Source organism: Lutzomyia longipalpis, chromosome 4 (assembly GCF_024334085.1).
Source record: "Lutzomyia longipalpis isolate SR_M1_2022 chromosome 4, ASM2433408v1".
Taxonomy (NCBI): Eukaryota; Metazoa; Arthropoda; class Insecta; order Diptera; family Psychodidae; genus Lutzomyia; species Lutzomyia longipalpis.
This window is the reverse complement of record NC_074710.1, coordinates 791,867-815,137: the sequence shown is the minus strand read 5'-3', so window position 1 is coordinate 815,137 and position 23,271 is coordinate 791,867. Positions and strand designations below refer to the sequence as shown.

The following is a 23,271-nucleotide window of genomic DNA, read 5'->3' as shown; positions in this document are numbered from 1 at the left end:
TCAATCATTAGAAAACAAATGTCAAACGTCAGAATTAAACATTTTGTCAAAACAACAACGTTAAATGTTTGAAAGAAACGTCAAGTTTTTAAAATAAACAGTGAAAAGCAACTGGTTGAAATGTTTTAATAAACATCAATCGTTAGAAAACAAATATCAAACTACAGAACTGTACGGACACATTGTCAAAACAACAATGTTAAATGTTAAAAAGGTATGTCAAGCATTTAAAATGAACAGTCAAAAGGTACTAATTGAAATGTCAAAAAGAAAATGACAATCGTAAAAAATGTCAAACGTTAGAATTACTTACATAAATTGTCAAAAATTGCTTATTTTCTTCTTATTATTAAAGATGTTATTTGTCTATTGAAGAATTTCTAATGAATTATCTAAAAATTAAATAATATTTTTGCATCAGCCCATAAACTGCTCATTTACAATTCTCATACATAGTCTACGCACAACAAATCTCTGCCCTTAACATAAATGATATACTTGAAAACCCCTAGATCCACACCACATCCAACCCCATATATATATACATTATATATTATGGCCATTAAAGACGGGGGATGATGGGCGAAAATTTGTTGGGTGGATTTGTATCTCTTAGGGGTTTCGAAGCCATATCCCTTTCTATATAAGTATTAAGGGGGTTGAACCCAGTAAATTTTTCTTCTTGACCATTTGATGTTCACTCTTTTTTTTTCCCTCCTCTCTCCCTCTCAATTCAATGGTCACGATTTGAGGTAAACGTGTGTTGTGTATGTTTGTGCGGTAGCTTTTCCCGCTTTTCCATCCTTCCCAAACAATGAAAAACATTTTCATGGAGTGACTCTTTTTCCCTATGTTGTGTGTATAGAAAGAATTGTTATGGTCGTATATTTTATTATTAGGTATAGTGTAGGAGGAGAGACCTTAAGGACATTTTGGTATATAAAGGAAAATTCATTGTAGATTCCCAGGGAAGTATGTATGAACCCAGTTTTCCGTATGCTACTAACGAGTGAGGCATAGAGCTCTGCTGAAGTTCATGTGGGATGGTTTAATGATATCTCGAGAGATGTAAAAGGTGTGTAAATGTGTGTGAGCGCAAAATAAGGCGATGATTTAATAAATGAAATTAATATGGATATGAGTACATGCTGATTATGTACAATATTACATATAGCATAAAGAGAAAGATATATTTGAATATTTTGTCTCAATGTGTACAAGACAAATGGTATGATTGAGGAGTGAGTGTAGGGTGTATGAATGAATTTTATTAATGGACAACCATACCACACAGCACACAAGGTGGAAGAAAATGTATTTGTGTGCCCCAAGTGAAGAAATATTGTGAAATCGTGCTATATAAATGGTTAAATAAAATCTGCATGGCATCTCTCTGACTCTGCAACGGAAAGAAATGGGAGGAAGGGGGTCAAGAAGAAGAAGCTTGTTGTATGTTTTGGTGTCTTGAAAGACTTATCTACATGACTTTCCTAACACACTGGCTATATAGTTAGAAATGTTTTGTAATTTATTTTATTTCTCTATCAATTGAAATTCAACAAAAAAAATCAAATTATGGATACAAAGACTTAAAATTCTATTGCAAGATGAAGAGTTTTCTTAATGGAGGGACACCTTACGTAAGAGCCATTAAAGGAGTAAAAGAATGGACAATGAATTTAATTGTACAAAAAAAAAGTACCTAGAAGAAGAAAGTAGTTCAGATAAAATAGTTAGTATAGTTATGCGGGATAGGATACATTTCTAAAAAAATTCTCATTTGTACAAGATTCATGGTGGTCAGAGGAGAAATCTTCAGAGGGACATTAAATAATTCTCAATGGTCCAGCATACAAAAGGAAAGACATGATAAAAGATTAGGGAATAAAACTGATTTTTCCTCATCATGCTGTGTGCCTCTATATATTTAAGTTTGTCCTTTTATGAGCTTCCTCACCTCATCTATTATAATGTAGTTCCTCTAATGTTTTTTTCTTTCGCTATTCATTCCCTGCTAGGTGCCTGAATAAGTTTTCCCGGCTACGGGAGAGTCCTATAGTTCTTTTTTTTTCTAGGTTAAAAAAAATGTTAAGACTGAATTGCTCGGAAAAGTTTTTCGTTAAATATTAAGGTCAGTTGGAAAGAAGATTTTATTATGTTTCTATTCTATGTAATGTTGTGTATGTAGCACACACTGAGGTGAGAATGAAGAATCTCTCTCAAGAGAACTTACACAACAAAGTGGAAACTTCCGCGAATTAAATGAGTAAGACAGGATGAATCTACTCCAAAAGGAAATTCCCTTGGGGGATAACTTCAGAAATGGAATTTGGTGCACCAGAAACAGCTGTTAAAATAAAATCTTGCTGGAATAGATCTGTTAGACAATCCTATACTGCTACCTGTTTAAGATTCTAAAGATATTATTCATGAATTTTAATTATTCTTTAAACCAATACCATGAGAAACTATCTAGTTTGTCTAATTCTTTCCTTAATATCCTTCCGTTCCTGCGATAGATCCCTATACTAGATATTCTGTCCTACGTTTCATCGTATTTGTAGGATTTTACGCGCCCATAAAAACGTTATATGTGGCAACATCGCGAGAAGACGCCTCAAAATACCCCCGGAAATCATTTGACAATTATCACCTCACGCCGTCAATGCCCGACTATCTGTGGAGTAACCTATCTGTTTGATTACACTCTTTCTGAGTTTTTTTGCTCCACATTGACACAATTTTCGGGCTCTGCACTTTTACCATGATGATAAGCCGCCTCAACACCCAAAAGCTATATGTTACATACACAGTAAAAAAAAAATTAGTAAAATTTACGGAATGGGCTTTGTATGGTATTTCAGTAGGTTTTTTTTTACTTGTAATTCTTTCTTCAAAATAGTACATTTTCTTTTACTAAAATTTTAATAAAATGAATTTATTAAAGTTTAAGCGAAAAAACTAAGAATTATAAAGTGTTCTGCATAAAATAAAATTGACAATTTTTCGTACTTTATAAATTATTTTCTCCAATTTTTCGGGAAATTCATGTTCAAAAAGACTAAAATTTTCAAAAAAAAAAAGTGATTTTCCAACGTGTAGAGACAATAATAATTTTCAGGGTTTTTCTTCAGTTAAATGGGGGTTCTCATGCAGAAAAACTCACATTTTCCAGAGTTTTCCTTTCAGAATCCTTTTCTCTGTAGCCGCTGAAGATGGCTCCGAATGGAGCCGGAAGCTGTAAAAAATGTGAGTTTTTCAGAGTGAGAACCCCTATTTAACTGACGAAAAACCCGGAAAATTATTACTTAAATTTTCAGTTATTTTCACTAAAATAAAGGAATAGTTTTTATTTTAACAAAACTCTTATGAAATTCCCCAGTTTACCTTCTTTTGAAGGTGCAACGTAACATCCGTAAAAGTTCTTTTTATGGGAAATTTAGTAGAAAATTTAGTAAAATTATTTTTAGTGTGTAGTATATCAAACTTTACTGCTGTGTGTTCCAGATGAAAATAGGCTAAAAAGTTTTGAACTTTTATAAATTTTCTCTTTGACAATTTATTTTATGTAATTAACAATAATTAACGCCAACATTATGACAACTAAACTACCATTTATTCTTGTACATTTTTCATACCATGCTACTGGGGGGAGAGGGGGTACCCGGGGGGAATATTTATGTGTACAAACATGTGTTTAAACTAAACTTTATTTTGAGAACAGATTGTGTGTAAGTAAAGTATATTTTTAACACTTAAATTCAAAATGATTTAAAGGCTTATTCTTTGGGTGGTGTGAATGGGGGGGGGGAGAATTAAATAAACCTGAGAAATTGTACAAAGAGAATACGATGGGGGTTGGGGGTGGCATGGAGTAAGGAATCAGACATTGGGTCATGTATGTATATATGGGTTAGATAGAGCCGATGTGGTGAGTGCACGAGTTGGAAAGATAGATTGAACGTGCTAAGCTAGAAGTATTGCTATCTACATATATGAGTTTCTCTGTGTAAAATGTGCCTGGGAAAATTGATTTTCGCGTTTCCCAACTAGCCACTTCCGGGCGCTCTCTCTCTCTCGTTCCCTCCGCCTGTTACCCATTTGACTTTGATGCCTTGTTGGATTGTACCTTGCCAGCAGTGTTGTATTTATGGTATCAATAGTGGGTGATTAAAACATTCTGAACTCACGAAGAGGAATGAGATTTGAATTTAGTTTTTTTCTTTTCATACCATGGGGGTGTATGATGTATGTAATGTGGTGGAGAAGAGAAATTATGTGCGAATATCCCATCCAACATTGATTGATCGTTGATAAGAGGATTGGTTGACTAGTGGGAGGGAACAGATTGGAGTTTCGCCTATGATTTGGTTTTGAAATTGAAAACAAACATCAGAAACGTACTCAATCAATTAATTTGCATTTTGTGTGGCAATATAGCCCCGTTTGACATACAATCCTGACCCGGCATTGATTAAGGTTTCAAATATCTTTTTTTTCTGTATATACCTTTGCTATATAGGGGAGGAGAAGTAATCTGACATTTATGAAAGAAAGATGTTGGCTTTACTCAATTGAAAATTTGAAGACAACGTCGTATGGGGCAAAGACTTACATTTTATTCATCACTTTTCTATGGTTTCTAAACGCAATCTCTCCTTTCTTTTTGTACAAAAGAAAATTGACCACACCATATATATACCTACTAGAAGACAGAGACTTTCCCGTAGGGATTTATTTTATGTCTTATTGGGACGGTGGATGTGTGCTGCACATGAGAAATCGTAAGTGGGCTAGCTAGCTCGCTTTATGTACATGTTGAGTAAGAGAAGAAGATCGATTCATGTGATCATCCCCAGTACAACCCTCATATATGCTCAATCGATTCACAAAGTTCTTATTCTAACATAAAAGTTAACATGTACAAGGGGTAACGATGGGGGGGAATGAGGAAGGGATGATTCCTTGAGGGGATGGTATACAATATGTGGAATTCTTAGGAGGGGGAGAAAAAAGAGAATGCTGTCGGACGAAAAAAAAAGGTTAAAAGGGAAAAGATATAGGGACAAGAAATAATTCCATATCCATCCCCGGGCTGAAGTCGACAATTCATTCAAAGGGAAAATGTAAGAAGTCAATTGGGGGGTTGTGAGTGAGATGTGTGTGTGTGTATGGTGTATAAGATGAGGGTAAAAGTCATCGGAATATGAAATTAATCTCTCTTGTTTTTTCCACCCTGAATAACTTTGTCTCCACTTCTTTTTTGTCTCCCACACTTTCATTTTTTTTTGTTCTCTGCTTGTTTCTTCCTCCATTTAGCTTTAGCAAAAATTTCCATACATCTATAGGTATTTTTTCCTATATATAATTCCCCATAGATTCCTCAAGAAAAAAATTTATCAAAGCATATTCATCCCTCGGTGATGTTGAATAAAATAAAATGAGTAGAAGGAATTCTTTAGTAAATTTTCTTTCTAAAATAAAAAAAATAATATATTTATTACCTCACCACATTTTCTTGGATGGTACATAGAGGACGAGGAAAAAGTTGTACTTAAGTGCAGTCAATCTGTGAAGAGAATATGTAAGACTTGGTTCGATTTCTGTGAGTACTTTCACATTCAACCACCCTCCGCATATATAGATATGTAGGGGCAAACATCGGGTGGAATATTGTGTGCAGAGTGGCTTGTGTGGTGTACCATAAGATGGTTAACCATCATCATGTAGCACTTGTCATGACTTTATTGCCTAATCCTCTTTCAACTGGTCACGAGACAAGAAGTCACACTGATGACAATGATATAGAAATGGGGGTAGGTATGAGTGAAGCATAATTGGGTGGATTCTCGCACAGATCCCTTCGAGCAAGCTTTCCAATGGGTAGTGGAGAAGCCCTAAGAAATACTATATTGGGTTTACTTCAGTCACATTAGGGAGAACATGTTGGGGGGAGGTGTGACCACAAGCAATTGAGATTGTTGAAGAAAAAAAAATGGTCAAAGAAGAAGATATGAAAGATGGTTTGGAGTACCTACATAGTTATTGTCATCATTTTATAGTGTAGCCATTTCACATTGTTGAGCTCCCATTCTGTCAGGGAACCTCAAGGGAGGCATAAATGTGGGGGTATTTTGGGTATTTCATATAGAGAGGAAATTCTCTGTGTGTCCCTGAGGATTTTATAAAAATATATATAACATTCTTCCATACTTGAGGGAAGAAAAAGGAAATAAAGGACAAATATGTATGATTCGTAAGATATTTTATCATTCTCATATTTTTACATTTAATACAAATAACAGAACTATTTACTTGAAATTTAAAGAAACAAGATACTGTAAAAATAACCATTTTTTCTTAATTAATAATATAAATAACTTTGATGGAATTATCCATCCAAGAAGATTGTTTTCCCATTTCCTCTTTCCCCACTTTAATCATGAGAACGATGTTTCTCTCGGCAAAAAAGCAATTAGAAATACTTTCCACTGTAAATCAAATAATTACTTCAGGGGATTGAAAGTGTATACAATGAGGGGTGGATGGGGAGGTATAACACACACAAAAAAAAATAAAACTGTGAAGGGATGAAAAGACAACTTGAACGAAAGAATTTCCTTCTCAAAACTTTGGGAGAAAAGGTTGTCTTGTCACATTGTTTTGTGCTGCCCAACAATTTTCTTCTGTGCGCTCTTTTCCCTCTCCCTATTTAATCTCTTTTCAAGCTATCCTCTTGTACTATATAGAAAATTCCATTCTAATGTCTAATTGAACGAAAAGGCAACAAACTTGCAAAAGATTATTTCTATATATACCTACATAATATGTCTAAAAGTAATTTTATTGAGTAGGGGTGGAGATTAGGATACAAGTTTCTTACATTAGTCCTCTGTAAAGTCACAAAAAAGTCTAAGATAAGCCCATTGTATACATATAATTTGAACTTGTACATTTTAGAGCAATCTTGTAATTGATTTTAATTAACCCTTTCGTGTTCTTTGGGTCATTCGTAGACCCAAATGTGAAATATTGGATTCTACTGAATTTTAATGCATTTAAATTGTTTTTCAAGTTTGTAAATGCGTTGAATTTTCGAAAAAAAAGGCTAAAGAAGATGATTTTACTGATAAATGTTCTCTGAGAACGTCCATAAAATAAAAATCGAGAAGGAAAGAGCGATTTTTTCATTTCGAAAGGATTAAATTCCGTCTTGGAGTGTTTCATGGATTTTCTCGTTTTTTTTTTTCATTTATAAAAAAAATTATTAAAAAGATCTTAAATTATTAGACAGTATATATTTTATTTTTCTTTTTTTTTCAATTATTAAGAAAGAATTTGGAAAAGCCATTTATGATCAAATATACCTACATATTAAATTAAACTGTCGGCCTCACCTTTGTCATATTTTTACCTGTCAATCAAAACTGATAAACCTATTAATATTTAAACTCAATTTAAAAGCGACTTTCAGTGGGTATATCTGTATATAAATTTAGGGTAACATGCAAAAAAGCTCACTGAATACCATCCCTCGTCATCAAAAATCTTTTTATACGTAGGTATGAATTTTTTTGCTCTATATGTGGGTGGTGGAAATTGGTCAAATCGATAGTTTATTACCGTTGGTTGAATGAATTTTAAGAATGAACCAATAGAGCTCTTTGTCCTTCTGTTAGAGGGTATTTGGCGTGATGATTTAGAGGGGTTATTGGAATGTAAAAAACCTTTTTACCTACAGTTTAATACATACAAATAAGAGATTTAGTAAGAGATTAAATTATTATTTTAAAAAAATTTACGATGTGAGAAAAATGTTTCTTTTGGATGCAAAAAGGCGTTATGTGGAGATTTTTCTTTGCCTTGTCATCGCCTTTGTATTAACAATATATTTTCCTCTTTTACTTATACATGCATGAAAATTGCAAACAATCATCTGTGGAAGGAAAAGTGTGTGATGAGCGCATTTTCCAACCCACCCACAATGAGAAGAATGAGAATTGCATGAAATGTTGGGAAGAAAATTCTCTTCCAAGATGAAGGGGATGCGATAAAAACGAGATGCCTTCTATTGTGACATTCACAGGAGGAAAAGGGGATGTGATGACGATGGGAAGATCCGGGGCTAGGATGGAAGAAGTAGAAGAAAAAAAAGCGTGACAAGAAGTGATTTGTCTCATAAGTTTTCTCTCCATAGCATTAGTTCCACTTCTTGAGTCACAAAATTCCTTCTATCTCGAATATTGTGTTTTTTCTCCATTTCCGCAGCTCTTTTGTGGAAGAAAAGCCCCATGAAAAATCCTCTCTCTTCTTCACACCTTACCCCCCTTCTTTGTACGACATTGTCCTTTCTCCCGCAGCAATGTGTACGTACACACAGTGCGATGCAGTTTCTCCATGAAAAATTCCCAAGGAGATATCGGGAAATAAATTTTCTTCATAAAAAACTACCTATAGTGGTGCAATCATACTCCATTCATCTCAAGGTAAACCATTTTATTGACTAAATGGATTGACTTAAGTATTTAAAGTATGTTTTCATCTTAATGTTCAAAGTTCTAGCTTTTGAAGATTCTTTATTTTTTTAAATTACAAAGGAATCTTTTCAAATGTTATAGATATTTTCTTGTATAGATAAATCTTTCCTTTCCTTGCATAAAGGTGTGACGTACATACCTCGAGCACTGACACCTTCTACGGGGGAAATGGGGGTGGGTTTTGGGGTAAATTTTTTATATGGTTTGAATGGAGCATTGTGAAATTGAACCCTTGTTACACCTGGACACCAATGAGGGGTGACTTTTGTCCCTTTTTTGGTGAAAAGATGCCCAAAAGGCACCTTTGGAGCATTATGTCAAGGTTTTGCAAAATAGATCCTACATATATACATACATATGTATGTATATAGGTACTCAGGACATCAGGGGCAATGGACCCACTATCTCTCTGTTGAAGTTATCTTTACAAAGAATTTCTTTTCTGTCCTCCACTTCTGATGGGAAAAGCCCCCAAAATTCAATAAAATATTTAATTTCTTTTCTCTTTAGACCACAAATCAGAATTTTATTTAAAATTTCTGTTAATGCCAATTTTAAACTAAAGATTTTGCTCTTATTTAGTGGCAAAATCTTTTCAAAGAATTGGCTACATTAAGATGACCTATTATCACTCCACGGATGGGATGATTATTTCATAATCGCTGTCCACTTAACCAGGGTCGACAATTTAACAAAATATTTACTCATTTGATTTACAAATTTACCTTAATGAAAAAAAGAAACATAAAGCGATAAAATTCCTCAGTTGCTTCATTAACTAACAATAAGTTTTCTACTTAGGAATGATGAGTTTGTTTTAACTAATTAATTAAATTATTTTGCTAAATGCATTTTTCTGAGTGAGAATTGGTAGCACTGTCACAAGGTGCAATCCCAAAGAAAAATCTCATATTTATGTGTATTATATATCATACATAATGTACTGCATATGTATGTATTTGCTATGCTTGGTGGCTCATATGGTTTTCTGGTTTTACCACACTCTTCTGATGAATTACATTTAGATCGACCTGTTTTGCGACCGTATATACCTACATTTTGGTATCATGGTATGGATTTTACAATTGAAGTTGCACAAGTTTTTCTCTTTACATCCACACAAGAAGAATCGTGTGTGGAAGCGATGTATATAATGGTACAGGTGAGGACATAGAGGAATAAGAAGTCTCGAGTCTTGTTATAAAGGTTATAACATTTCAAATCATATAATTCATAATAGTTATGTGTAGATATTTACCTGTAGGTACTTACCTACCTTTGGCTGAAATATATAATATTTGAGAATAAAAAAAAACTATGAGGATAAGTAAAAAGGCTTCCTCTTTCAACTATGTACGTAAACTAATATAATTTCACAAAATAGCCTTTTGAGGGATGATGCTTTCATATGTCCCTAACTTGGATATACCCAGGAAATTTCATTTCATCCTTTTATGAAATTCTATTCCATCATGATTTAAAAAATCTCAATTTGCAAGCAATGATCATTGAAAATAAAATTAAAAACAACATTAAAACAAATTTTTCAGCAAAGTACTTCAGTCAAACTTCGGTATTTTTAACCAATTCAAGAAGAAGATTTAACTTTAACAGAATCAATCTGTAATCTAAAAATTTAATTAATTAATTTAGTTCGTTTTATTAACTGATATAATTCTATTAAAATGCTTTTCCACTTATCACTTCAGATTTACAAATTTCTTTTTAATCATACTCCATTCAACTCTTATTAAATAAAATAAAATTCTTTTAGGCACTGCAACTAAACATAATCATAGAATATTATATTAGCGATTCCTTCGTAAATTATTCTTTCAACCCAAAGCTCTAAAATAAAAATTAGGGGCAGGGGGAAAAGGTTTAAAAACAAAACATAAAATCGTAAATATTTCCCTTCGATTTTCTCTTGCAGTTTTATTTTGCAAAACCTTCAAACCAAAATATATTCTAACGGGCTGTGGGTACTTTCGAAAAAGGTGTGGTGGCATGTAAAAAATGTGCTATATATATTTTGGATATATATGTAGGTAAGAACCATTTTGATAAGCTATGGGAAATATATATATTTTTCTTTATGCCTTTTAGCCTAAAGCATCAATTTATACAGCAGTGTTGTATTTTCGCATATCCATCAATCCTCCACACAAGTGGGCTTCTACCACCCACCCGGGCTTCCACCCCCATCGTAAAGCACATCTTTTATTAACTATTTAATGTTGAGTAATCGCTAGAATGTGCCTCTTATTTCGACGTGGGGATGTATGTTGATGTGGTGTTTGTACTACGGAAAGCCTATAAACCGTGTATATCTTCTCTCTTTTTTTCTCTCTTTCTCTCATTTCTTTTTAAACCCATCTCCATGGTCGAAAATATAACCCACAGTGCTATAAACAGACCATTTGAAAACAGTCTTTTTCCTCTTCTTGGCGGCCTTAAATTTTCTCTTTACCACTCCACCCCACATCGCTGTATAATGTAGTTTTTGAAAGGAAATGACTGTATCGATTCGGAAATTATTTCCTGTGCTTGCATATGTATATGGTTTGGTACATATAGCTTTATGCTGATGGAAAGTGAATGTGTGGGTGGGAAATATTCATTCTTCTTCTTCACCAAACATTCCCATGCGGAGTATAATTTTCATACCATCAGCATGAGGGGGGAAGGAGATGAGGGTTCATTTTCTTTAAATGTCCAATTTCTGTGTTGAGAGATCTCGCACTTGAGATTATGTTATGTACATAGATACCAATGCGCGCAAAGTATAGATACTTTATAAAAAAAATCTTTGGTTTAAAATTCTTTTACTGGAAAAAGTGGAAACTATGATGATATGAGAAGGAGGATGGATGGTAATATTTTTTTTCTTTAGGGCGGAAATTCAAAGTTTATGTTTTTTTTGGAAGAGAGGGGCGAGAGGGGGTAGGATCATACACATTTTGTGAAAATCTATTTCTATTTGTAAATTCTCTTGTTTCCACAATTTCGGGTTTTAGCTCTCTCAACAACATCAGGGTTTCTCTCTAATATCCGCACACAGAGAGTGGAAAGTCATGTTATATGTAAAAAAAAAAGGAGTGACGAAGACAGAGGATATTTACTGCGGATGGTATGAGGGAAAGCCATGTGAAAATGTTGAGAAAAGACAGAAAAGTATAACGGTGCGATGGAATAATAAAACACAACATTTATGTAAATGTTTTCCTTTTGGATTTTATGAAATGTGCCGAGAAAGTAAATTTGGGATGAATAATTTTATTTTTCTGATAGTGTGTGTGTGTGTGTGTGTGTGTGTGCGATAGGAGGAACTAGAAGCGGAAAATAGCTGATGGATTCGAGTCAACAAACTATAATATACATATATAAAATCCGGAATATCCCTCAGGAAAAGAAACAACGAAAGGAGGCTTCACCATTGTGACTTCCTGAGTTACGAGAAGTTTTGTTTGTTCCCGCGAAATCGGTCTGCACGCTACATAGGGGAAAGAAGGAAGATGAAATTCCAAGATCTCTGGGAAATGGTAGAAAATAAATTCATCCTCCGCGTCTTGCTTCCTCATGAGATTTTTTTCCCGCCACTCACTTTTCCTTGTGGAGCGCTTTTTTTTTGAAAGCATTTTATCGTAGAAGAAAATATGAATGGAATGCTTATGCGGGGCTTTCTTTTATTGTTACAATGAAGATCTCACTCGCTTTTGCAAGAGAGTGAAGGTATATAGAGAATGGAAAATCAAGGATTTCTCAGGAAGCCCCAAAATTGTTATATATTTGAAGGGAAGAATTGTACGGCGGGGGTGGGTTTGACTAATTCAAACGCTGCTGGAAGGAATATTTCACAAATCGTTTAAGAAGAAAATTTCCATGAATTTCTAAACGGTTAGCTCTTGTGATTGATAGAGCCTTTGTGATGCTTCTTTTCCTGACAATTATTTTGGGTATTCAATTGGTAGCTGGAATCTATTTAATTTATTTAAATTTAACCTCATGAAAGCACCGAAAGTACATATTTTATTTAAACGTATTAAATGGGATTCATCGTTGGGTGTAAAATACTGCGTATAACATTGGAATATTTTTTTTCTCCTCCATAGCCTGAGGCAAAATATAATATGTGTTTGCACAGTGGGGGTGGGAATGGGAAATATTCATCTTTGAGGAAAGGACATAATTTTATTTTCTTTTTTTTTTCTTTTGCCATCCATCTCCCTTTTTTGTTTCCATAGAGGCGCGTGTGGATTTTCCTCTCGGTGGTGTCTATAAATTTTCTTGCAATATTTTTTTCTCCCTTCTCCTCTCTCTTCACTTTTGTTTAAGTGGGGGTGGCAAAAGAGATGTTTCTTCGTTGAGGGGGAGTGGGGATCACTTTTTTTTTTGAGTACCAACTTTTAAATTTCTTACAGACGAGACACAATTTGATATCTTTTTTTTTTTCTTCGGGGGTGGAAGAAGGAAGTATCACACCACCATTCCCCCGCACTTTGTCCGCAGGAATACGATATACATACACATTTTGCCGGGACATGGTGCCTCCCGAAAGAACGCGTAGGTATATTGAGAAGTTTTTTTTTTTTTTGAGAGTGAAAACGGAAATGGCAGCCTCTTGGGAAGAGGATGGGTGAGAGACAATCATTTCTAAATAATTTATACAAAGTCCTCCATGAAGTGTGCTGTATCACATTATGCGACAATCATTAAATTCTATTTGCGGTGTTCCCTGAATTGTCACAACTGCGGGAAAGGAAAGAAATCAAGAGTGATGGTTAAGGAAAGAAAAGAAATGTATTATATACCTACGTATATGTAGGTAGATATATATTCATTCATAATCATTTGTGAAATTTTTTATATTTGAATCGTCTTGGGGGAATTTTCTCTTGAACGCAATCTAGCAAAGAGATAATTTTATATTGTGGAGGAAATCATCTATTTCTTTCAATGTCATTTTCATTTATTTCCTTTTACGGGAAATATCTTTTTTTTTCTTAATTCTTTTAACCAAAAAGTAATTCTGAAGGAAACTAATCTAGAAAGTCATGCAGAATAAAAAAAAAGTTATTAAATGATTTAGAAAACTTCCTATACGGACTGTGAAGAAGATAAATAATGAATAAATAAATTAAATAAATCAAAAAGAAAGTACTTAAATGCCGAGAATTTGAATAAAGTCAGACAGTCTTAAGATGTCTAAAATTTTCTTAAGAATGTCTTATAAACTAAGGATATTTTCAAGTTTTTTTTAACTTATCAAAATTTAAGATTTCTTAAATCAGGCTTGGGGATCAAAAAATTCGTAGAAAATCTACAAAAATATGCATTGAGTCTGATTCAGCCTGACTTGTAATAATTCAAGTTCCTCTAATAAGATTTTTAAGAAAATTTAAGTTTTTAGTATGAAAACTTGAGACATTTAAAAAAAATCAACTTTCGCTCAAGAAAATTAAGCAACCTTTAATCTTTTAGTAACTTAAGAAATCTTAATAAAGCTTAATATAAAGAAATCTTAATAATAGAATCAATATAAAAGAAATCTTAATAATCTTTACTTAATAAAACTTTAAAAAGCTTAACGTTCGTTTTAGAAAACTAAAGAAATCCTAAGGTTTCTTTTAGAGAACTTAAGAAATATTAACTTTTACTTAATAAATAAAAGTTAAAAAAAATCTTAACGTTCACTTTAGAAAACTGAAAGAATCTTAAATTTTTCTTAAGAAAACTTGAGAATTTCTTAAGAAAAAATTAATAAATATCTAACGAAATCCTAAGACCAGTTGGTAAGAAAATGTCAGGACAAAAGAAAATGGAAACCCCTACTCATTTTTCTAATTAAGGTGGTAAAAAGGACTTAGGAGAGTCATTTTTGGTAATACATGTACCATTGAGTTAAAGACCAAACTTAAAGATGCAAACTTTCATACAGTCGTGCTCTCGTGGTAGGACCGTCGTCAAAATGACTTCTCCGCGGTAAAACGGCTTCAGAATGAGGAATTTTGCCTTCGCAGTGGGACAATTAGTATCCTACCTTTCCAATAGTACTAATTGTCCCACTGCGAAGGCAAAATACTTCATTCTGAAGCCGTTTTACCGCGGAGAAGTCATTTTGACGACGGTCCTACCACGAGAGCACGACTGTACTAATAATTTATCCATAATGTTTCCATTGAAAAAAAAAATTTTTTTTGTCGGAAAATTTTATACTTAAAGGTGATTTTTTATGCCTCATTTTTATCCACATCTTTGCGATTTTTTTCTGGAGGGAGCAGCATATAAATATTTAGCGTTTCTGGTAAAGTTGATATTATCACAATGTACCATATAGATATAGAGAAGGTATAGGTTTTTGGGGGCTTAATATCGAGAGTTGGGGCTTTTTCTTCTCATTCTTTCTATTTCCATCACTATGTGGAGGAAAATGGTAGGTGGAAGTTTCATTTGAGGAAATAGGGAAATTTGTGTTGTGTAAGAAAAGAAAGAGAAGAAGGAAACAACTCTCATTATCCCATGAAATGATCCACACTTTTTGAAGAGTTTAAGCCGCGTATACTATATACATTTGATGGTCTCTGTAATCGTTCCTATATACCCCATAATATTTGCATTAAATGCCTAACATAAAGAATTTTTCATGCTCGATGCATGTTTTAAAAAACGATTTTCCTCTCTCTCTGGATGAGGGGCTTGTGCGTTATTTCTGTTTTTTTTTGTGGATGTCGGCAACGCAACTAATGTTTATGATAACTTCAAGTGTGAGGCGCGTTGCTTTTTAGAGAGGATAAGAGTAAAATGCATTGAGGAGACAGAACACAGAAGAAGGGGTTCACTAAAAATGGATATTTAAAAAAAAGTTGTAGAACAAAGATAAAATAAATTCATTAAATCAAATTTCTTGATATAAATTAAACTGATTAAATTACCCAAAACAAAAAATGAACATAATATCATACATAACTATACCAAAGAATTGTCTGGTTTATATTACAGAAAAAAAGAATCTTGTATGTTTTCCATTCAATTCTTTCCTTCCTTTCTCTCTCTTTTTATGTTGCTCACATAAGGTTTCTTCTTTGCATTATTGTATGTATAAATGGTGATTTAGAGACAGAGTTGTGTATGAGATTTTCCCGTAAAATTCCTCGTTATAGTTGTGTTGTGATGCCGAAAGGAAAAAAAAAGAAAATGTGAATGAAAATTGAGAAGGATGGGTAAAATATTTACCGTATGGTTGAGATATTTACGAGGTCGTTAGTTAAAAGTTTCACTTAATCAGTGTGCATACGCGGGTCACCCGTGTGAGTTATTTTTTCCCTTCCTGCACGTGTTACAGCAGCGAAAAAAAAAGAAAAAATTACAAAGAATATGGGTGTAGTACATACTACAACATACTATGCTATATTTAAAAAATGAAGGATTTATGCCTGCTTCAAACAGATTTAATTATATATCGTTTGTAGTGTGCATAATATACTTTGGTTTATTGTTGTTTTGACAAAGAGCTTTTCACAAATTAACAAAGAGTATAAAATTAAATTTTTAATTATTTTTCGAAACTTTTAAATTCCATGACATAAATTTAATTTTATGCGTTGTTTTATTAATCAAACATTTTTTTTACACGCTATGGGATCGATTCTGTTAAAAATCTTTTCTTTTATTACTAGTATTTAAAAGATGTTTGTAAGATATTGACAGTTAGCAGTTAAATCATTCTGAATGTCATTTCACGAAAGAAAAATTAAGGATTTGTTGTTAGTAAACATTCGGAACCATTCAGAAGGATCTTTTAAAGAGCATTGAAAAAGTATTTGTTCCTTAAAAAAATATTATTTATGAAAGAAGAAACTGTCAAAATCTTATAGCTGACGAATCATAAGAAAATAAAAGATTTTTAACGAATCGAGCTTATATTCAAATGATTATTTTTCTTTACAATTTATCTGCAGAAAAAAATATTGAAATAATTATAAAAATATTTTTTTTCTCTTAAAGCTCTCATAAAACTATATGAGTAAACTTAGCAATGTCAAATTATTCATAGACAAAAAAGATTATAAAATGCATTAGAAAAAAATAAAGAAGACGTGCAGATGCTCTACTTATACATTCTATTTTCAATGTAGATAATTATTATGTAAATTACCATCTACAATGCTCAACATAATTTGTACTACACAAACCTAGAAATCCAAGGTTGTGTTGTACTTGGTACATGCAAAAGCATTATAGAGAATTTTCCGTATAATAATGAGGAAAATTTATTCTTTCATTGTATTTTTGCAGATGGGTGAAATGATGAGATAGTCATTAGCGAAAATGAGCCCTTTGCGGGGCCATCATTTGCCATCGCAATGGATGGCCATCGTCTGCATGCTTGTGCTGACCACGAAATTAGCATGGGCGGCCGATGATGAATTCCGGCATTCCTGGCGCCTAGTCCCGGATGGTGCTCAACTATTTAAATTCACCCACGCACTGTACAATGTGTCCATACCGGAGAATAGTGCAAGTAGGACGTATGTGCAACAACCGACGGATGAGGCTCGAATGGGGGTGCACTGGGTGCCGGGTCATGAGGTTAAGTACCGCATAGTGGGTGGTGACAAGGAGAAGGTGTTTAAGGTTGAGGAGAGAATTGTCGGTGATTTTGCCTTCCTCACGCTTCGTACGAGAACAGGGAATGTTGTGCTAAATAGAGAAAAGACAGATGAGTACGTCCTCGATGTTCGTGTTACCGTGACGCAGCGTCAGGATAGACGCACCGCAACTAAGGCAATTTACGAAGATGACACACGCGTTCACGTGCACGTACTTGACACCAACGATCTCAGTCCCTTGTTCTACCCCACCGAATATGCGGCCACTGTTACCGAAGATTGGCCACTCCATCGTAGTATTGTGCGTGTCATTGCCGAAGATGCAGATCTCGGGGTTAATGGAGAAATCTACTACAGTCTCCTCGATCCAATGGCAAATGAACAATTTGCCGTTCATCCCACAAGTGGGGTCATATCATTGACGCGACCACTTAATTTTGCCGAGAGATCTTTTCATGAACTCGTTGTAATTGCAACAGATAGGGGTGGTGGTCACGGTACAACAACAACACGAGCTAGCAAAGCTAGAGTTCACATCAAAGTTAAGCAGGTGAGTCTTTGTTGCATTTTTTGCCTGATTATTTATCAAAATGTATAAAAATGGGGTGAGGTTAAGTCCGGATTAGTCTATTTTTTAAGCTAGGATTAGGTTTTTGGGTTAAACTTAAGTTTTTTAAACCGAGCCTAATTTTTTAAGGTCAGGCATTGAACGTTCAGTCAGGTTTAAAATATCAGGCTTATAAACATAATGAATGACTTAAAAAACTAAAGCGTGGTTTAAGACAACTTAGACTTGGTTTAAAAAAAACCTAGGCCTAGATTAAAAAATTCAGTCCCGGTTCAAAAACCTAGGCAGAGACTATAAAAAAATTAGATCTGGTTCAAAAAATCTAGGCCTAGAATAAATAACTTAGACCTGGTTAAAAAAACTAGGTCTAGAATCAAAAACTTAGCTCTGGTTTAAAAAACCTAGGCCTAGATTTAAAAAAACGTTAGCCTAGTGGAAAAATACGTGAATCTGGCTTAAAAATTTAAACATCTACCTTAAAACTTAGTTTAGCGTAATAAATTTAAGTCTGTCTTAAAAACAACTCAACCCGGACTTACAATTAATAATGAATTAAGGAAAATGTTGAATTTAGGCCAGAATGCCTATCCCTTAGTATTTGAATCAAGATTAAATTATTGGAGAAAAAAAGGTTTCTTTCTAATATTCTCAGAAGAATTTAAAGAACAAAAGAAGAAGGCAAAATAAATGCCGGATGATACGTTTTTTCTCCTTCTGTGTATTTTGGTTGTATTACTTAGCCCACCTTCAGTTTCAATGATTGAAGAAAAAAAAACATATTAGATATTCCTTATATGGGGCATACTTATAGCCATAATAATCCCCAATTAATCCAATTATCATATTTAATAATTCGATATGAGTTTTTTTTTGTTCGTAAAGAAAATCTTACCTTATACCTTTTCATTATGAATTATTTAAGCGGATCCCATACTGTGCAAGAAACCAAACTTTAACAGTGTGTGTAGGTAACAACTTCTAAATTTGTTTCAATTAATTTATAATAATGGCAACATTCGTGGGTTTTCCGGCAAAATTTTCTTCAATATGTGGGTGGGAGGGAAAACACACGTGTATGAGAAAAATTCTTAAAGTCTCCATGATTGTTTAGGACAAAGTTACGAAGAGGATGGCGAAACCACGTTGATTTTTAACTATTCATGATATTTATGTTTGTGAAACGTACACCTTGCGGGATCATGTTCTTTATTTTTTTTTTGGTAAAGTCGGTGTAAAGTTTTTCTTGTAAGGAGAAAATCGGAAAGGGGTTAATAATTTTCAAAAAGGCGAAGAAGGATGTTAGGCTCATTGTTTACCACCAAAAAGTATCCCTCAAGCCAATTTCTTTTTTGCTTATGCGCGAGGATAGGAGAGGGAAATAAATCATAAACATAAATGAGTGCTGGAGAGGCTGGAGAGTAATTAAGAAAACAGTTGAGAGGGCAGAGGGATTACAAGGAGTGTAACATCTGAGTTAAGATTCTTTTATATAGGGCAAAATTCACTATTCAGACAGCCTTAAGATTCTTTAAGAAAGACTTATGTTTTCTTAAAATTCTTGAAATTTTCTAAAGATTTCTTAATTTTCTGACGAGTGCCTTAAGCTTTCATAAGGTTCCTTAAAAAAAATGTTAAGAATTCTTAGGAAAAATTTAAGTTTTCTTAAGCAAAATTTAAAATTTCTTAAGTAAATCGAGCTAATTGCATATTTTTCATGATTTTTACGAATTTCAATGCCCGGAAACGGCCAGAAAAAAACATCGAAAAACATGCATTTAATCCTCAGCCTGACTGAAGGAATCTTAAGTTTTTTTTTAAGAATCTTAAGAAAATTTAAGATCAGTCTGACTAATGAATTTCACCCAATCTCCGGACTTCAAAATAGCCAAATTCATAGAAAAATAAAAAGAAATTTAAGGACCAATTTAAAAAATTGATTTGACATTTAAGGACCGAATTAAATTTTTAAGCCCCACCTGAAGAACTAACTTAAAATTGTAACACCGTCTTTAAAAAACGAATTTTTGAAAACTAACTTAAAAACCAGCCTTAAATTTTTAAGACAGGCTTAAAAACGAACTTAAAGATTTGAGTCAGACTTAAAATCATAAATCCGATTTAAAAAATTGATTTAAAATTTTAAGACCGTCTTTTCTTTAATATACGACTTAAAATTGGTAAAGCCCTAATATTTAAGACAGGCTTAAAAGCCATCTTCAAATTTTAGGACAGATTTAAAATTTTAGGCCCGACTTAAAAAACAAACCTATAAATTTAAGGACTGACTTAATCGACATAAACTTAAACAGGCTTAAAAATCAACTAAAAATTTTGAGACAGACCTTAAATATTAATTTCGCGCATAAATTTTAAAAGTATTTTCGTCTTTTTTTTTGCGAATGTAGGTAAATCTGTATCCACCAACAATTTACACACAAGCTCTTCCGGAAATAGTTGAGGATTCTAATGCGCACATTTTTGGCATTGTCCGGGTAGAAGATATGGATCGTGGTATTCACGGACGTATAAAGAGTCTCGATATTGTCGACGGGGACCCCAGTGGGCACTTCCGAATACGCCCAACAAGGCGGCATGGGGAGTACAATATTGAGGTACATCAGCTCCTTGATCGCGAGGCTGCCCCCCAGGGCTACAACCTCACACTACGTGCTGTTGATTGGGGCACGCCTCCGCGGCAGAGCTACAAAGTTGTCCCAGTTCACCTGGCGGATGCCAATGACAATGTGCCTGTATTTAGTCGTGAAATCTATGAGGTGAGTGTGCCAGAGTCCTCACCACCGAATACCCCAATTATACGGCTGAAGGTATCCGATAGGGATATAGGGAAGAATGCTCAGGTCTTCTTGGAGATTGTCGGGGGGAATGAAGGTGGGGAATTTCGGGTGAATCCCGATACAGGGATGTTGTATACGGTTGTGCCATTGGATACGGAAACGAAAAGCTTGTACACGCTTACCGTGTCGGCCATTGATCAGGGCAATAGTGGAACAAGGAAGCAATCCTCGGCAAAGGTGAAGATCAATGTGGCGGATATAAATGACAACGACCCGGTGTTTGAGTTGACAAACACAACAATTTGGGTGGATGAGAATGAACCAGCTGGTACTACGGTGACCAAAGTAACAGCCAGAGATCGGGATTCCGGGGAGAATGCCTACATCTCCTATAGTATAGCAAATTTGAATGAAGTTCCCTTTGATATTGATCATTTCTCGGGGATTATTCGGACGTCTAAGCTCATTGACTACGAATCCATGAGGCGGCAGTACATTCTGCGTATAAGAGCCTCCGACTGGGGTCTACCGTATCGGCGTCAGACGGAAATGCAACTTCACATCCGTGTTAGGGATGTCAATGACAATCGGCCTCAATTTGAACGAACTGAATGTAGCCTGGAAGTTCTACGATCAACCCCATTGGGAACGGAAGTTTTCACATTGTCCGCCATTGATTTTGATGCGGGAAATATGATTAGCTACCGAATGGTTGCTGGCAATGATGATGGATGCTTCAATTTGGACTCATCATCTGGGATCATTTCAATTGGATGCAATTTGGTGGATATCCCAACGGGAAGGCGGGAGATCAATGTCACAGCAACGGATGGTACACACTTTGCCGACATAACGCGCATTCAATTCGCTTTGGTACACATCCGTCGAACTTCGGGGGCACCTGAGTGCCGTGAAACGGGTGTTACGCGACGTCAAGCGGAAATTCTGGCTGAAAGTGAAAAGAATAATATGCCACGAAGTGATTCAAGTCATTCAGAGGATTTTGTCTCCCTCCCAAGTAGATACGGTGAGAATGTACATACTCCTGAATTTATTGATTTCCCCTTTGAAGTTAGGATTAATGAGACTGTACCCCTGGGTACCGTGGTAGCCGTAATACGTGCCCGTGATCGAGATTTAGGCTACAATGGGAAGCTTGTCTTTGGAATTTCTGACGGAGACAATGATTCGGTGTTTCGCCTTGATCCCGAAACAGGGGAATTCAAAGTTATTGGTTACCTGGATAGAGAACGCGAAGATGAGTACGTGCTGAATGTGACTGTTTATGATTTGGGTCATCCCCAGAAGTCCATATCGAAAGTTCTGCCTGTGACTGTTCTCGATGAGAATGATAATCCACCGAAATTTGAGAAAAGTCTCACCAGTTTTCGAATACCTGAGAATGCTCTCAATGGCACCGTGGTGATTGTTCTCAATGCCACGGATGCGGATACGGGGGAAAATGGTAGGATACGGTACAGTCTAATTACAGAGACGAAGGATTTTAAAGTTGATCCAGACACGGGAGCTGTTACCGTCAATGGGGGACTCAATCGTGAACAACAGGAGGTGTATGAATTGAGAATAAGAGCAACTGATGGAGCTGAAAGGGGTGCAAGTCTCTATTCGGATGCAATTGTTCGGGTCACTGTGGAGGATATTAATGACAATGCACCAGTATTTAGTGTCCCAGAGGGCTATACAGTGCGAGTGCGTGAGGATATTCCCCGGGGTACATTGGTGATTGTGGTGATGGCCACGGATGCTGATACGGGGGCAAGTGGGGATGTAGCATATAAATTGGTGATGGATGAGGCAGCAGATGATATCCCACCTTTTCGTATTGATGAACACTCCGGGGCAATGAGGACGACGAGTACGTTGGATTTTGAAGAGCGCCAAATACATACGCTCACTGTAAGAGCCTTCGATCGGGGTCACCCCTCTCTTGCCACAGATACAACTGTCACCGTGGAAATTGTTGATGTTAATGAAAATCGCCATCCGCCACTGTTTGATGATTTCGTCCTCACTGGGAGGGTTAGGGAAAATCAACCTATGGCCACGCACGTGATGACAGTGCGGGCACGAGATGCTGATCCACCTGGCCCAGACTCGAGAATTACCTACAGCATACGCAGTGGAGATGGACTTGGCTTATTCACCGTGGATGCAGAGGGTGAGTCATTAAATCTACTTTTAATTAATATTTTGTTTTAAATATCAGATAAAGGAAAAAAAATTATTGGGAAAGTAGGAAAATTTAGGAAGGAACTAATCAAGTCTAAGGGGTGCTTATCTGAGAATATTTTGGCTTTTCAAATGAATCATCCGAATATTTCTAAAGATCCAAACGGTTTTTATCTGAATTAAAATATTCGGATCTTCAGAAAAATTCAAGTGATTCGTAAAAAAAATTAAAATATTCGATATTCTTAATTTTTAGTCCTAAAAAGGTTCAGTTTGTGCAGAAAAAGTGATTATTTCAAACCTCTAAACGTACTAAATTTAAGCATGAAAAATACTAAATTCAACCAGAAAAAAATATTCCGATTTTAGTCTTTAAAAGGCTAAGATTGAGCTTAAATATTGCTCAATTCAAATCTAGAAAGTACTAAATAAAGGCCGAAAAATGTTTTTCGAATTTTATTACTAAAAGCAATAAGATTATTAAAGCATTAAAAGCTTAAGCTTAAGTCTGAAAATTAGGTACTACTCCTTGCGAAGCTCTGAATATTTCACTTCAAATGAATAGCTTTTGC

At 34.8% G+C, this 23,271-nt stretch overlaps 1 protein-coding gene across 1 annotated transcript in view; it reads left to right on the top strand.

Moving 5' to 3' along the window:
- Positions 1-23,271, top strand: part of LOC129795765 (fat-like cadherin-related tumor suppressor homolog) — a 94,791-nt gene that overhangs the window by 4,501 nt on the left and 67,019 nt on the right. Inside the window, exons 3-4 of the mRNA XM_055837248.1 lie at positions 16,833-17,696; positions 20,120-22,688. Of these exons, the coding sequence (XP_055693223.1) occupies positions 16,866-17,696; positions 20,120-22,688 (3,400 nt within the window). The 5' untranslated portion in view covers positions 16,833-16,865. The remainder of the gene's footprint in view (positions 1-16,832; positions 17,697-20,119; positions 22,689-23,271) is intronic.